This window comes from Gopherus flavomarginatus, chromosome 3 (assembly GCF_025201925.1).
Source record: "Gopherus flavomarginatus isolate rGopFla2 chromosome 3, rGopFla2.mat.asm, whole genome shotgun sequence".
NCBI lineage: Eukaryota > Metazoa > Chordata > Testudines > Testudinidae > Gopherus > Gopherus flavomarginatus.
The window spans coordinates 142,257,853-142,275,254 of record NC_066619.1 but is presented as its reverse complement, the minus strand read 5'-3'; the positions used below and the strand labels follow the sequence as shown (position 1 = coordinate 142,275,254).

Sequence of the window (17,402 nt, the reverse complement as noted above, 5' to 3'; positions counted from 1 at the left end):
TTGGGTCGACTGATCTAGTTATCTTTAGAAATCTCACATTGGTACCTTCTTTGTGTTTTGTCAAATCTGCAGTGAAAATGTTCTCAAAAAGCACATGTGCTGGGTCATCATCCGAGGCTGCTATAACATGAATTATATGGCAGAATGTGGGTAAAACAGAGTAGGAAACATACAATTCTCCGCCAAGGAGTTCAGCCACAAATTAATTAATGCATTTTTTTTAATGAGCATCATCAGCATGGTAGCACGTTCTCTGGAATGGTGTTCGAAGCATGTAGAGGCATATGACTGTTTAGCATATCTGGCAGGTTAATACCTTGCAATGCCAACTACAAAAGTGTCATGCGAACACCTGTTCTCACTTTCAGGTGACATTGTAAATAAGAAGCGGACAGCTTTATCTGCCGTAAATGTAAACAAACTTGTTTGTCTTGGGGATTGGCTGAACAAGAAGTAGGACTGAGTGGAATTGTAGGCTGTAAATTTTTACAGTATTTTGTTTTTGAGTGCAGTTATGTAACAAAAAAGTCAACATTCGTAAGTTGCGCTTCCCCATAAAGAAATTGCAGTACAGTACTTGTATGAGAGATACTAAAAATGTGTAATAAAAAAAAATAAAGTGAGCACTGTCTACTTTGTTGTAATTGAAATCAATATATTTGAAAATGTAGAAAAACATCCACAAATATATTTAATAAATTTCATTTGTTGTTCAGTTATTTAACAGTGATTAAATTGTGATTAATTTCTTTAAGTTAATTGTGTGAGTGAACTGCGATTAATCGACAGCCCTAGTTTTCAGCCATGTAGTATTAGAACACTACCACAGCCTCATGCTTCCTGGACTATTAAAACTCCTTGTCATGATTTAATGCTATATTTTACTCTCTCTTTGCTTGCTTTAGAGCAGGGATAATCATATGGGGAAATGGAAATATTTTAGTGGACTCTTTTCCATCTCTCCCTGAAAGAGGTTACAGAGAGAATAAACTTTGAGGTTTTGTGGGGAAAAAATAGATTTTTATTTTTTTTAAAAGCCTGCTCATGTAGTCTGTGTCAGGGCAGTAATGGCTCCTTTCATGGTACAATTCCCCACTCTGAACCTTAGCGTCCACAAGATGGGGTACCAGCATGAATTCCTCTAAGCTTGATTACCAGCTTAGGACCTGTAGCGCTGCCACCAACCAGGAATTCCAGTGCCTGGTACACTCTAGTCCCCCCAAAACTTTGCCCGGGGACCCCCCAAGACCCAGTCCCTCTGGATCTTAACACAAGGAAAGTAAACCCTTTCCCTCACCATTGCCTCTCCCAGGCTTCCCCTCCCTGGGTTACCCTGGAAGATCACTGTGATTCAAACTCCTTGAATCTTTAAACAGAGAGGACAATTCACCTTCCTCCCTCCTTCTCTTTCCCCCTCCCAGACTCTTCCTGAGAGAAAGTAATCCTAGCACAGAGAGAAATCAGCCTCTCTCTCCCCCTTCCCCCCCACCAATTCCCTGGTGAATCCAGACCCAGTCCCCTGGGGTCTCACCAGAATAAAAAAACAATTAGATTCTTAAACAAGAAAAGCTTTTAATTAAAGAAAGAAAAAACAGTAAAAATTATCTTTGTAAATTTTAAAAAAATGGAATAGGTACAGGGCTTTTTAGCTATAGACACTGGGAACACCCTCCCAGCCTAAGTATACAAGTATAAATTAAAATCTTTTCAGCAAAATACCAATTTGAACTCCTTTCAGCCAAATACACATTTGAACTTCTTCCAACCAAATACACATTTGCAAATAAAGAAAACAACCATAAGCCTAACTCGCTTTATCTACCTCGTACTCACTATTCTGGATCTATAAGAACCTGTATCAGGGAGATTGGAGAGAAACCTGGTTGCACGTCTGGTCCCTCTGAGCCCCCAGAGTGAACAACAACCAAAATCTAACAGTGTCATAAACAGATAGCTAAGAGTTAATGTTCTTTTACCTGTAAAGGGGTAACACCAGTAACCTGAAACACCTGACCAGAGGACCAATCAGGAAACAAGACTTTTTCAAATCTGGGTGGAGGGAAGTTTTGGGTGTGAGTTCTTTGTTCTTTGTCTTGTGTCTGTGCCCTCTCGGCTCTGAGAGTGATTTTTCTATCTCCTGGCTTTCTAATCTTCTGTTTCCAAGTTGTAAGTACAAGGATAGTAAGACCATAGGTTTATATTGTTTTCTTTTGTATTTACATGTGTATAGTTGCTGGAATGTTTTAAATTGTATTCTTTTTGGATAAGGCTGTTTATTCATTTTTCTTTTAAGCAATTGACCCTGTATATTGTCAACTTGATATAGAGCCTATTTTTAATGTCCTTTTTCCTTTCTTTTTATATAAAGCTTTCTTTTTAAGACCTGTTAGAGTTTTTCTTTAGTGGGGACTCCAGGGAATTGAGTCTGCAGCTCACCAGGGAATTGGTGGGAGGAAGAAGTCAAGGGGAAAATCTTTGTGTTAGATTCACTAAGCCTGACTTTGCATACCCTCTGGGTGAGGGGGGGAGAGAGATTAGCTCACTCGGTACTTGTGTTTCCAGGACTGGAAGCAGGGAATCTCCTAGGGTCATCCAGGGAGGGGAGCCTGGGAGGAAGTAACAAGGGGAGGGGGTTATTTCCCTTTGTTGTAAGACTCAAGGAATCTGAGTCTTGGGGTCCCCCAGGGAAGGTTTTGGGGAGACCACAGTGAGCTAGGCACTGTATAACTCCTGGCTGGTGGCAGCAATTACCAGGTCCAAGCTGGTAACTAAGCTTGGAGGTTTTCATGCTAACACCCATATTTTGGACGCTAAGATCCAGATCTGGGAAAAAATGTTATGACAAACAGCACACACAAAAACTTCCCTCCCTCAAGATTTGAAAGTATCCTGTCCTCTGATTGGTCCTCTGGTCAGGTGACTGCCAGGCTCACTGTTCTTGTTAACCCTTTCCAGGCAAAGAGATATGAAGCACTTCTGTTCTATTAACTCTTACTTATCTGTTTATGACAGCTCCCATTTTTAATTAGGTTTTAAGAAACTAACATTCATTAAAAGAATATTGCATGTATATTTGCCCATTACTTGCATCTAGTTCTGCAAGATCTTGAGAGATCAGACTCTAAAGTTTACTGCCTTTTCTGTCTTTGGGTGCGTATTCTGTCATCTCTAAGCTCTGTGCTCTTGGACTCATGGTAATGAAAACTGATTTACGGGTAGAGAGACAAAAATAATAGTCCCAATAAATCTTTTTAAAACTTTGTGAAAAATTCCTATAATACTTTGTCACATATGATATATACTGAATACACGAGTTGTGTAAAAGTTTTATCTTTACTTATTTAGGAATGATTTGCATAACTCCTTTGTGGCTTCAGCTCTCTTGAATGGTGTCCATTCCAAACTCTGACTGATAAATATCGTAGACCAAGATTTTCCAAAATAGGAGCCTAAAGTGAGACTACTTACTCAATGTTTAGACTCCTAAATAAATGACCTGGGGTGAAATCCTGGCCTCTTGAAGTCAACAGTAAAACTTTTGATTTCAGTGTGGCCATGATTTTCACCCCCTGATTTTCAAAAGTGGCTTATCATGCAGTAGCTCCCATTGATACACGTAAACACTCTTGGGTGCTCAGCCGCTCTTTAAATCAGGGTCAGGAAATTATTCCTGTTTGGGGCAGTCACTGGGACTTTATGCACTCATTTAATTTGTGTGTGCACTTAAGCTTGTAAATAAAGCCCTTAATTCAGGAAAGCACTTAAGTGTGGAATGAGGAGTCCAGCGTTAGGCATCTAAGTTTGAAAAATCTTATCCTTTTATATCACCAACACTTCTGTATTCTCTATTAGATAATATGCATGTCTATAACAAACCACACAGAAGTGATCAAATCCATGCTGCTAAAAGACAAAACAAAATCATTTTTCTTGCAACATTACAAAATCAAGAACTCAGATTTGGGAAATAAGGAAGGTCCTGAATCTACAAGAGCAATTGATTTCCCTGGGGCTATATGTGCATCGATCTCATTCCAGGATTGGGGCCTATGTCTGTATGCTTAACTCTGAATCTTTATTTGACTGTCTCAAAATTACACTCTCCTTAAAATATGTACAATAATACAGAAATTTCAGTTATTTGGAATTTCTGTCTTTGATTTAGTTTAAAGAAAACTACTCAAATTTAAAAGCAACATAAAATCCAAAATATTTTTTCCTTTATTTTTATTTTGAATATTTGACAGGATTTTTTTTTTCATCCTTGTTCTCAGATATTAGTGAGCTGGCGTCTTACAGTGTATTCATCTTTATATGTATAAAATTAAAGTAGGGATTTATACATGGGGCTAGATCTGACCAGAAAAAATGGCCTAAGCTTTCAGTAATATGTATGGCATGGTTGTGGTATATAGTTGCAATAACATATTATACATATTTAATGTTTTTTTATCCCACTTAATTTTTCAGTTCCTAGAAAAACATTTTAATCCATGTATTTTCTCCATCATTCATTGCTGGTTTTTTTGACTGCCTGTAACTGCCTGGTTTCATCCATAACTGATCTGTTGCTAGTCTTTATCTGGATGTTTTTACAAAATCTAAGGTTTTCTTCAGGAGGAAAACGTGGTAACTAACTCATGGTATAATGCTAGTGTTGTCAAGGCATTTGTAGTTTTTAGCTATGTTAGCAAGGAAAGGTAAACACTAGTGTTAACATGTTAAAACTGCAACTGCCTTGTCCACACTAAGATGTTTACAGTCTGTTAGCAGCAGTAAAATATAAAACAGAACATTTTTCCCCTTAGTGTGGACACACCTTAAAAGGCACCAGGGAGCACTACAGTCTTATTCTGTACATACAGGCAGTTCTGCAGCTAGCAGCTGCAATTTTAATTGTTTGGCTCAAAAGTTTAAAATAGTTTCTTACAATTTTTAAAAATCATGCAAGGTGGATGGTCTGAATTTTTGTATTTTAATTCCAAACCTTAATGTTTAATTTCATGAGTATGTATAGTCTTAAAAAAATACTTTGCAAACACATTTATCATTATATACATGTGACCAAATCGTGCAGTCTATGTCCAGGTTTTCTATTATAAATTGATGTAGCAAGTGCTTATACCTTTTTTGGATCATAGTTCATTGCAAAGCATACCATTCATAGTAGATAAGTTTCTTAGAACAATGAAGTTGCACTCATTTACAGAGGATTTTTTCCCCTAATGCATATCCTATTGCAGAAAAACTGACAAATTTTAAGAATCTCTTGTCTTGGTTTTGATATCAAGACCTGTTACCTGTAAATATCTCTGATTTTATTAAAAATAATTCATGTACTTAGTTAAGGTTAAAACGCCTTTTGTTTTTAAACCAAGCAATCTAATCCGTGGTTTCTCCCTGTTAAAACTATTCCTTGGTATTCAAGCTCTTTAGGATAGAGCTAGAGCTCATGTTTGAAGAGCATCTAGCAAAATATTATTTAACTTTGGGGCCTTTGGATACTACTATAAATCCAATCAAAACTGGAGCTCCATTGTGGTAGGCACTGTATCAAAACTAATAAAGAGCACACAGTCTACAAGGTGGGCCCTCAGTGTGATTAGGGCTGGAAAGTATCTCTGATGTAAATGATGTATAATAATAAACAACATCAAGACATTTTTCTAGTGGACAGAATTTTTTGTCATTGTTGCTTTATTTGTGTAACAAAATGTAAACTATTTGATTCAGAAGTCAATTGTCGCTTTTGATTCTTCATTGATTAGAAGTACTGTAATTATGCCCAGTGTTTTGTTTACACTGTGCTAAGAATGAGGCATGTGTTGTGTCCTGGCTTGAAAAAATCACATCACCAGTGGGAACTAGGAAGCTTCTCTAGGTGAATTTGGAGAGCAGCAAGGAGACAGCCATTGTTTTTTGCAGCATTCACATCTTCATTACAAACATGTTTCTGTGAATGTTCCAAAAATGAATCGAATCTTGTGTTTCTAAGTCTGGCAGCCAGCTCTAGTGCCTCTGCTGGTGATTTTAATTTTGTAATTAACTAGACCTGGTCAATTACACTGCTGCTATTCAGAATCCTATAGGCAGCCATGAAACTGTAAAGAACTGTGTCAGTTTCTCTGGTGCTGGTTGGAAAAGCTAAAAGTGGTGGCAGCAGTAGACACTAAGCCTTTCACAAGGAAAGATGACCCAAGCACTTCTCCCAACAGTTAGGGTCTGGGCTGGGGAGGGAGAAAAAGAACTCAACTCTTCTAGGGGACGTTGATTGGCATCTTCCTACTTATCAGCTGCTTAGGGTGGGATTTTCGCAGATGCTCACTGTGGATCTGACTGCTCGCATTTAAGTTAACACGAGTTTCACCAGAGGCTGATATAAAGAAATGTAGGTGGTAGTAAGCTTTTCAGCGGGGCCTTGCCTTCATACCTCACTCATGCAGGAGAATGCTATATCCCATTTTTTCGTATCTGCCTTTGGGTGGTTGCTTTAATCTTCTGGCTACTAGGAGTTTTAAACCCTGCATTAAGCATTGCTGGAATGTCCTACTTTCAGAGGGTTTGCTGAGGATGTTAAAAAGTGAATTTCCTAATTCTGAATATAACTTCACTTAGATTTAACAGCCTTTAACATGTATAGTTGTGATTCAGCTTCACTGAATGTCATCTCATTTGCAGTTAGGTGCCAGAACAGCTCATCTTCACTGTGTGCTCTTTTTTCACTTAAAATATTCAGGAGACTGCAACTTTCAGAGGTCTTGTGCCCTTTTGGGTATATTTTATAATTTAAAAGTATATGGTTTTCCTGAAGTCTAGAAAAGGTTTCAGAAGTTGATTTTTGGAATTTCATAAGCTATTATGAGCCATTGCTGTTTGTAAGGACATTGAATAATAATACTGAACTTCAAAAATAAACTGCCTTTAACAGGTACAAATTACCAGTTTCTAAGAGCCATAATGCCTTGCTTTTGTCTCAGAATTTATTAATGCTTCAGAAGTATACTGTGCCATTCTGAATGGGAAAGTGGGGGAGGGGACATTGTCTTCAGCTAGCATACTGTTATCAGAGGGAATGTGTTTCTGGACACAAGATTTAGCATTCATTGGTTGTCTGAAGAAAGCTATTTCATCTGAGGATTGGATAAGAAGCTATGTCAATTTGCTGCCCGTCTCCAAGGCACTGGTGATGCTGCCTTCACAAGCTGGTTAACGTCACAGCTCCATCACCCAGCGGGGTGTGGGCTCTTTTTTTTTCTCTCGTCTTCTCTGTTTTAATTCTGTATTTGCTTCCTATTGTAGTTCTTAATCTGTCTTCTGCCAGATGCTAACAGCATGATATTTTGCAATCATTTAGGTGAATACAAGAAGGACGAACTCCTGGAAGCTGCTAGGTGAGTGCTGGTTAGAATACAAAGCATGTTGGAGATGGGAAGAGATGAGGAAAAGGGGCTTCTGTAAACTGTAATGTTTTGCATTGCCTTCTATGAAATGATGCAGGTAAACCAGCTTATTAGAGTAAGTCTCTTTGGACTTTACAGTCTGTTATAAATAGAAAAGTCTATTTGTTTAATTGAAATCCCCCAACATGATGCTTATAAGGTTAATATTAATTGTGTTCTTACCTTAAGCTGCTAGAAATCCTATTTACCATTTAGTGATTGTCCTTTTTAGGTGCAAATTACATATTGTTGGAGTATTTCCCTTTTTGTTTCACCACCTGAAAGCTTTATTTTCGAAATGTTTCCTACCAAAACGCAGCCTAGAGAAGCAAGAGCGAAAGGTGTAAAGTTCAGTCTAATATTCTAGAAATTATTTTATCCCTTGTTGCCTTTCTGACAGCTTGTAAAACAGTTATTTTACACTGTATTTTCCCTTTCAGTAACATTTTAAAATGTTATTTTTAGCAATATATACTGGTATTTGACATGTGATCTGAAGAATAAGTTAACTACTAATTCAGAAAATGGCTTTCAGCAGATCAGTAAAACGGGCTAAAGGAAAGATCCTATTATAAGGCTGAAGAAAGAGATGTTAAGACATTTTTTTGCATGAACTACTGTGGATTTAATAACAAAAAGAAGAATATTCTGTATTTTATCAGCAGTTCTAAAACACTTGTGAGATATTTTGCAAATTGACATATTTTTCACTCTGCTTTGAAGAATAGCAATATACACTACATTAATATGAAACTTCTTATTACATCTTTTACAAAGGGACATGTCTTCCCTCCCCTCCCCCCGCCCTTACAGGAGCGGTAATGAAGAAAAACTAATGGCTTTATTGACTCCTTTAAATGTGAACTGCCATGCAAGTGATGGGCGGAAAGTAAGTTAATATCTATATAATATTTCTACAGTTTTAGAGAGGTAAATGTGAACACCGAAATGTAGATATATAAACCAGGACAGAGTATATAGCTGAATTCTAAATGATGTGTTTTCACCATGAAATTAAATGCTGCCATACTTGATACTGCCAGTTGTGACAGATGGACAGAGCCAATGGCCCATGGATTTCGAGCTTGCCTTTTCTTTTAAATATGAGATACTCTATTGTATGGAAAATGAGATGGTAAAATCTTCAATAATAACAAAATGTACCATTTTAGACTGTTAATAAAGTAGCTAAAGAAATAGAGGATCGTTTACTATCTCTACACTATACCAGAGGTTCTTGAACTGGGGGTTATTACGTGGGGGTCACGAGCTGTCAGCCTCTACCCTTAAACCCCTCTTCGCTTCCAGCTTTTATAATAGTGTTAAATATTTTTTAAAAGTGTGTTTAATGTATAAGGGAGGGGTTGCACTCAGAGGCTTGCTGTGTGAAAGGGGTCATCAGTACAAAACTTCGAGAGCCACTGCATTACATGGTGTGGCTGTCCCATTTGGGGGAGAGGAGGGATTCTTCAGTAGAGGAAGTTAGCTCTCATAGGCCCTAATACCTTGCCAGTTAAAGCTGACAGTGTATTAATGAGATAAGAAAATTCAGTTAGTGCTGAGCGTAAACATTGCATTGTTTGGCTTGGCTGTCGTTTTATTAGGGATGCTGAAGGAAAAAAATAAGGATTATTTGGAATTAGGGGAAGGGAAGAGCATGTACAACATAGGCAGAATGCTGGCAAGACTTTTAGGATACGTTAATGTAAATTACAGAATGTGCATCTGGCTACTTAATTTCTGTGCTTAATGTCCTTAGGGTTTCATGATTTGTGATGTTAGGCGTTCACATTAACAGACAGATTTGTCTAGCTTTCTAGGCTTACAGACTTTGGTGGCTACTTTAAGTATTTGTTGGAATTTTCTCAATATATGTAGATTAGAAAATCCGTCACATGCGATTGTACATCACACTCTGAAGAGTTTGAGTTAATCCAGTAAATAGATATTTCAGACTGAAAAGCATGTGTTTTAAATTCTTACTGTTCTTAAAAGTATTTTCAATGCAATGTCTTTTATTACACTTAAAAACAAACAAAAAAAAAACCACAACTGCTGACCTAGATCTGCAGCTGGGGTAAATAGGCACAGCTCCATTGAAGCCAATGGAGTTATGCTGATTTCCGCTAGCCAAGAATCTGGTCCACTTTATTCATGGGGAAAATATCCCTTGCCTTACCATTGCAGAGTGCCTGGTGTTTGCTACTAGAATGTTGCTTCGTTTGTTAAAATATGCTGACAGACCTTTACAGGCATCAGTGTGATTAATGTTTGCTTAAATGAAGCAAGTAACTTTTTAATAGAAAAATTTTAAATCTTTGAATTGCAATATCTAGAAATGTTAAAAAATCTAGTGTGTTACTTCCACAATCCATATTTTAAATGTTAAGGGTTGTTGTCAATAATTGAACCCTTCTGAATCTTGGTAGAAAAAGCTATTTAAGCAATTAAATTGAAGACCCATTAAAAAAAGAGTATAAGCATATAAGAATGGCCATACTGGGTCAGACCAAGGGTCCATCTAGCCCAGTGTCCCGTCCTCCAACAGTGGCCAATGCCAGGTGTCCCAGAGGTAATGAATAGAACAGGTAATCATCAAGTGATCCACCCTCTGTTGCCCATTCCCAGCTTCTGGCAAACAGAGGCTAGGGACACCATCTCTGCCCATCCTGGCTAATAGCCATTGATGGACCTATTCTCCATGAACTTAAATAGTTCTTTTTTGAACTCTGTTATAGTCTTGGCCTTCACAACATCCACTGGCAAGGAGTTCCACAGGTTAACTGTGCGTTGTGTGGAAAAATGCTTCCTTTTGTTTGTTTTAAACCTGCTGCATATTAATTTCATTTGGTGATCCCTAGTTCTTGTGTTATGAGAATGAGTAAATACTTCCTTATTTATTTTCTCCACACCAATCATGATTTTATAGACCTCAATCATATCCCCCCCCAAGTCATCTCCTTTTCCAAGCTGAAAAGACCTAGTCTTATTAATCTCTCCTCATACAGAAGTCATTCCATATCCCTAATCATTTTTGTTGTCCTTTTCTGAACCTTTTCCAATTCCATTCTATCTTTTTTGAGATGAGGTGACCACATCTGCACACAGTATTCAAGATATTGGCGTGCGATGGATTTATATAGCGACAATATGATATTTTCTGTCTTAATGATGCCCAACATGCTGTTCGCTTTTTTTAACTCCCGCTGCACATTGAATGGATGTTTTCAGAGAACTATCCAGAATGACTCCAAGATCTTTCTCGAGTGGTAACAGCTAATTTAGACCCCATCATTTTATATGTATAGTTGGGATTATGCTTTCCAATGTGCATCACTTTGCATGTGTCAACATTAAATGTCATCAGCCATTTTGTTGCCCAGTTACCCAGTTTTGTGATATTCCTTTGTAGCTTTTTGCAGTCTCCCTGGAACTTAGCTATCTTGATTAATTTTGTATCATCTCCAAATTTTGCCACCTCACTGTTTACCCCTTTTTTCAGATCATTTACAAATATGTTGATTAGGACTGATCCCAGTATAGAACCCTGGGGGATACCACTGTTTACTTCTCTCCAGTAATGCAGTATTTTGTCCTGATACATGGGGATCTATGATGTACTCTGTGTTACAATAAAGATATAACTCGGTTAGTGTTTTTAGAAAGATAAGACAGACCTGTTCAGATGAAGTACTATTTAAATATTTATAAAATACTGTTTTGACATAGTTAAGTACTAAGACAGACAAATCAGCAACACATTTCTGGTTGAGCATTTGAGCCCCATCACTATTGATATGAGGCTAAAGGTAAGATTGCTACTTCTGTCAACAAGACCAATGATCCCTCAGAAATATACTCTCTAGAATTTGTGCTACCATGAAATACAAATTAGATATAAGGAAAAAAAATTAGTTAGTAGGCATTTGGTTAGTAGGCATCATTGAATGGTATGACAGCACTTGAGTTAACACAAAAGCTTAATTTAAGTCCAAGATTCAGAAAGCACATCAGTTAGAAATAAACAGTGCTGACATTTAGAGAATACATTGGTTTGTGTGTTTGTCCAATTCTTGTCAGTAAAAGAACTAGTTGCTAAAAGCATTCTAAGAAGTCAGGTGGTTTATATCCAGGTAAAGATAAGACAGTTCTGTTAATCGTTAGGACTATGTCCTTTTTGTAATAATAGTCAGTATCATAAAAATATGTACCATCAAGTCGGTTTGCTGAATAAATTGAATCCAGTTACCCACAGACAAGGCTATTTTGAGACTTATATTTCTTTTTTTCAATATTAGTGTGCAGAATGGAAATTCAAGTAGAAGACATTTTTAGAAGTACAGTGTTGTTCAGCTGAAAGTATTGTATTTGTGGGATGTGGGTTTTGGACCCTCTAACAATGCAAGACTATTTTGTTGGACTTCTGAAGTAGTTTAGATGAGCTAGTGGTGCAAATAATTACAACTCTTAGCACATCGACTGTTGTGAGCTAGCACCTCACTTGGTGTAAGTTGGAGTAACTACGTTGACTCCAATTGACCTGCACCGATTTACACCAACTGAGATTCTAGCACATTGGCTTTTTCAATGTTTTACTGTATAGACTGTTTTTTCATTCCTTAAGGTTTAGTTTCAGAAAAAACTCTTGTGTATTTCTTCTGTTTTAACATTTTTAATGCCCCATCTCTGTATTAGCTAGGCACAGATTTAATTGTAGGTGAGCAAACTTATGCTAACCTCTGTATTTTTGTTTGTTACAAATCAGTAGGTTCCATACACTGTGTTCTTTACATTTTAGAATCTGCATACTAAGAGTTGTTGCGTTAGAACTACTACTTACGTTTTCCCAAACATTTTTCCTCTAGCCATTATTGTCAGAATTTATATTAATTCTTGCTATAATTTTATAGTTTACCCATTTTTTGTGTGGATAATTTTTTACGCACCATAGTCAAGATCCACTGTGTGTGTGTGCGCGCGCGCACATGCGTAGGATACTACACAAGTAACTAAGCTGTGCAGTGCACATAGTCAGTTTCTTGACAAAACAACTGAAAGCATTATATAGTAGCAAGATTTCATAAGAAAACAAATAATGGTGGTTGTGGTATAATTCCCCACTCTGAACCTTAGCATCCAAAAGATGGGGTACCAGCATGAATTCCTCTAAGCTCAATTACCAGCTTAGTACTTGTAGCGCTGCCACCAACCAGGAATTCCAGTGCCTGGTACACTCTGGTCCCCCCAAAACCTTGCCCGGGGACCCCCAAGACTCAGTCCCTCTGGATCTTAATACAAGGAAAGTAAACCCTTTCCCTCACCGTTGCCTCTCTCAGGCTTCCCCTCCCTGGGTTACCCTGGAAGATCACTGTGATTCAAACTCCTTGAATCTTAAAACAGAGAGGAAAATTAACCTTCCCCCCTCCTTTTCTCTCCCCCTCCCAGACTCTCCCTGAGAGAGAAAGTAATCCTAACACAGGGAGAAATTAACCTCTCTCCCTCTTCCCTCCTTTCTCCCCACCAATTCCCTGGTGAATCCAGACCCAGTCCCTGGGGTCTCACCAGAATAAAAAAACAATCAGGTCCTTAAACAAGAAAAGCTTTTAATTAAAGAAAGAAAAAACAGTAAAAAATTATCTTTGTAAATTTAAGATGGAATATGTTACAGGGTCTTTTAGCTATAGGTACTGGGAATACCCTCCCAGCCTAAGTATACAAGTATACATTAAAATCATTTCAGCAAAATACCAATTTGAACTCCTTCCAGCCAAATACACATTTGCAAATAAAGAAAACAAACATAAGCCTAACTCGCCTTATCACCTAGTACTTACTATTTTGAATCTATAAGAACCTGTATCAGGGAGATTGGAGAGAAACCTGGTTGCACGTCTGATCACTGTCAGAACCCAGAGAGAACAACAACCAAACACTAACAGCACACACAAAAACTTCCCTCCCTCAAGCTTTGAAAGTATCCTGTCCCCTGATGAGTCCTCTGGTCAGGTGACAGCCAGGCTCACTGATCTTGTTAACCCTTTACAGGGAAAAGAGATATGAAGTACGTCTCTTCTATTAACTCTTACTTATCTGTTTATGACAATGGTATGCATGCTTTTCAAAAATTCTGTTGGTTAGAGTCAAAAGTCAAATAGGATCTGTTCTTCCACATCTGTGCCTTCCAGATGGCTGGATACCTCATATCTCTGTAACCCCTCTTCTTGAAATGGATGCAAGTATTCATCTACAGATAGCTCTACTTGAAGCAGCATCAACTTCAGCCTGGATATTTGCTACCTTTGGAGGGGGACTACCCCAAATAGGAGCTTTACCTTTTACCCACCACGGACTCAAGGAGCTAGTTCCCACAGATTGCATACAGAGAGGTTTCCACAGGGCAAGCAAAGAGGAGAAATGATGCTATGAAAGCAGTGCTTTTGGCCTACCCTCACTTCAAGATCTGCTTAAGAAACAGTGTCCACTCATGGTCCCAGAGGTGGCCATATAACCTTTAAAATGTACTCCACCTGAAGCACTCTTTGTGAAAGAGAAGCTGAGTACCCTGCTTACGGGGGGATAGTGCGTACACGCACAAGCAGTTTCCCTTTCTTCTTGTCTTCTCGTTCTTGCTCCTCCTTTTCCCCATGGCTCGTTATCTTTTCTTACGATGATATCTGTCTAACTTACTTTTTTTTTGGAGCAGGGAAGTAGTTGTCTAGTCTGTAAAATGTCCTGTACACCTGGATTCTATACATAAATTACAAAAAATGTTACATTAAAAGAACACTGTTAAGGTTGCAAATCCAAGCACTCCAAAATTAGGAAATGCTCGAGTTAAGATTCTGACCACATGCTTTTTTTCCATAGGACCCTTGCCTTAGTGCACACGTAATGAGTAGCCACTCTGTATTTTTTTTCATCCATTTAGGTCAGTGTGTGGCCCCATGCCTTATTTACTGCGCACTATTCAAACCTTGCTCTGAAGACAGTATTATTAATTTTCTCAGGTGCTTTTCCATGGTGTTCATCATGGTAGTACCTGAGTGCCCATCACAAACATTCATTAATTTTATCAACTCCCTCTGAGATGAGGGGTGTCGTCATACCCATTTTACAGAGGGAAATTTAAGCACAAACACATTAAGGTGAAAAGTATCCACTAATTTTGGGTGTCCAATTTGAGAGACTTTTTGGATCTCTCTCTTCAGAGTACTTAGCATTATAATGTTATAATGCTATGCATCTAATATAGCTGTTGTGCCCTCTGGAGCAGGAAAATCATCTGGTCTGTAAAATGCCATGCGCACTTTATATATGCCAAGCACAGCTCCTACTGACTTCAGTTGCAGCTGTGCATGCTCAGCATTTCTGCAGATCAGACCCCCTGGCTCTCAAGTCAGGCACCCAGAAAATGGGGAACACAATCAGGGGCCCTGTGAAAAGCTTGGTTTCATGTATTTGCCCAGCATCACACACAAGAACTATGTGGCAGAGCAGGCATGTAACCCAGTTCCCTAGGGCAGCATTCAATAGTTTTAACCACGAGGCCATCCTTTCTTCTTCCTGCAACCCCCTTCCTCATTCACTACATACCTTCAAGCCTCTACAACAAATGAGACCAGTCCCCTTCACTACACAGCTTTGATTATTCTCGGAGCACGCCTACCATCTAGAAGAATTAGTGTGTATAGTGCGCACACACAAGGGCCCTCCTCATCCAATTTCAGTCTAACCCACTCCTTTACTGCCAACCCTAGTGTTTGCCCCCCCATATGTCTGCCAGCTCCCAGTCTTCCTCCACCAGGCTCCTTGTCCTAATCTATTCCCTCTGCTGCAGTGCCCCCATCTTCTCAAATCCAGCACTTGTCCTCTCTGTATTTGAGTCAGGCTGCTTCTTCCTGACCCATACTCCCCTGTCATCGTGGCACAGGAATGCTTTACCACATGAGGTGGAACAGGATTTATGGATTCTATATAGTAAATGCACAGTAAGAAGTCCAGCTCTCGGGAGGGTCCCATGTATACTGCTGTGTAGCACCAATCTGCGTATGAGAACAACCCACCCAGTATAGTGTGTGCTTGTACTGGGGGGCAATGGTATGGAACCTGCTCCAGTTCTGAAGCTCTCGCAACATCCACAGAGCAGCTGCGATGCTGTGGAGTGACCTTGTGAGAGATGGTGGGAGATTGCATCTCTCTCTGCTTCCCTTTCACTCCTCCCACCTTTCACTGCCTGACTGCAGAGGTCAGGTAAGCAGGAAGTGTACTGTATAAAAAACAGATGAGTTATTCCCTAGCTCCCCAGGGAAAGCTTCCTAGTTGCTGTTGGTAAGTTGATTTGCCAACTCATAACTTAGAATACTCAAGGTTGTCAACCCTATGCATTCCGCAATCATGAGATTGACTTAAAATTTAGGAAATGTAAAAAAATGTTGGGTTTTTCTTCAAATAGTGTCCCAGTGGGTGCTCCACATCAAGATGAGCATTCATCTGTGTATTTGATTGAAGATTTGTCAGCAGTGTCTGCACCTGTATCCAAGACACCCTGTGATCTGGTACAAGGGTATAGAGGGAGGAAGTGGACCAGTTGCTTCTCAGTTGCCTGTTAGATAGCTATGCTACCCCTCTTGCTTAATTTTTTTTTTCTCAATATTGTTTTTTTTTATTTTGTTAGCACAGATTGTGCTTTTTTAGGCGGAGGTTTCCCCTTCCCTCCTTTTGCACAATTTGGGCCTTTGCTTTTCCTTGGACCTTGACCTGCGGCCTCGAGTAAGGGTTATGCCCAAGACCACACACTTCAAATCCTGCCAGACCTGCCACAGGTCTTTCCTTCACAGTAGCAGACTTTCAGACTGCCTCTGCTGCCTGGCAGAGTCTCACATCTTCTCCATATGTAAGCTCTCCTCATGTTTCAAAAGCAGATCTAAGGATTTTAGGGAGGACAGACTAAAACTCTTGTTAGTGGAGCACTCGCTGAGACTGATGGGATCTGAGTGGTGACACCCCCTCATCCCCCCCTGTAGTGGGGTGACCACCTGCTCCAGCCTGGAAGGGGTTGGAAAAGCCCTGCAGAGGGCATTGTAAAATCCTAGCTGATTGGGGGAAGTGGCTGCAGCTGGAGCCATGCCCCAAACTGAGCAACAGGGCCTTATAAGAAGGCCAGGAGCAAACAGTCTCTCTCTGCATTCATAGAATATCAGAGTTGGAAGGGACCTCAGGAGGTCATCTAGTTCCCCCCTGCCCTGCTCAAAGCAGGACCAATCCCCAGACAGGTTTTTATTCCAGTTCCCTAAATGGCCCCCTCAAGGATTGAACTCACAACCCTGGGTTTAGTAGGTCAATGCTCAAACCACTGAGCTATCCCTCCCTGCAGAGAGAGGAAGGCCTGGCTGCAGAGAGGTTAACTAGGTATCTGGAGTGGAGCAGGGCTGGGGAAAGGCCAAGGGAGCCAGGGAGCTCTGGCCTAGGAAACCCCCAGTCTGCAGACCTTGTAAGGCCTATTTTAGGTACTGGGTTGCAGGGGCAGCCCATGGGTAGCCAGAGGCAGCAGGTTCAAACCCCTTTGCCTGTGATGAGTGGCTTATACTGCAGTCTGCCATAGTGAACAGGGGCTAGATGGAGACTGTGCAGTAGCCAAGACTGAGGCAAAGTGGGGATAGTGGGTGGGGGTTCCCCTGAGAACCCTGACTGTGGGAGTACTGCCTGGGGGCAGCACCCAGTTAAAGGGGCGCTGGGGTCCTGAGAGGCACACAGGGGCCAAGAGGACAGGTGGATCACCGGCCTGCAGAGCGCTCCGGAGCTGGAACAAGCTAATTCCCAGAAGTCACCAGCAGAAGGCGCCGCAGGGGTGAGTCCGCACGTATACACCCTCGTACACTGGCCTTCCAGAGAGTCCTGGTGACCATCTCTACTGAGATGGTGAGCAAAGACCCTGGGTGCCCTTCAAAACCATCTAGACCAGTG

General features: G+C 39.9%; 1 protein-coding gene across 1 annotated transcript in view; it reads left to right on the top strand.

The window, feature by feature from the left end:
* The window catches only part of TNKS (tankyrase), a 302,779-nt gene that overhangs the window by 99,646 nt on the left and 185,731 nt on the right, over nt 1-17,402 (top strand). The window contains exons 4-5 of the mRNA XM_050948206.1: nt 7,355-7,391; nt 8,253-8,328. Coding sequence (XP_050804163.1) covers nt 7,355-7,391; nt 8,253-8,328 — 113 coding nt within the window. The remainder of the gene's footprint in view (nt 1-7,354; nt 7,392-8,252; nt 8,329-17,402) is intronic.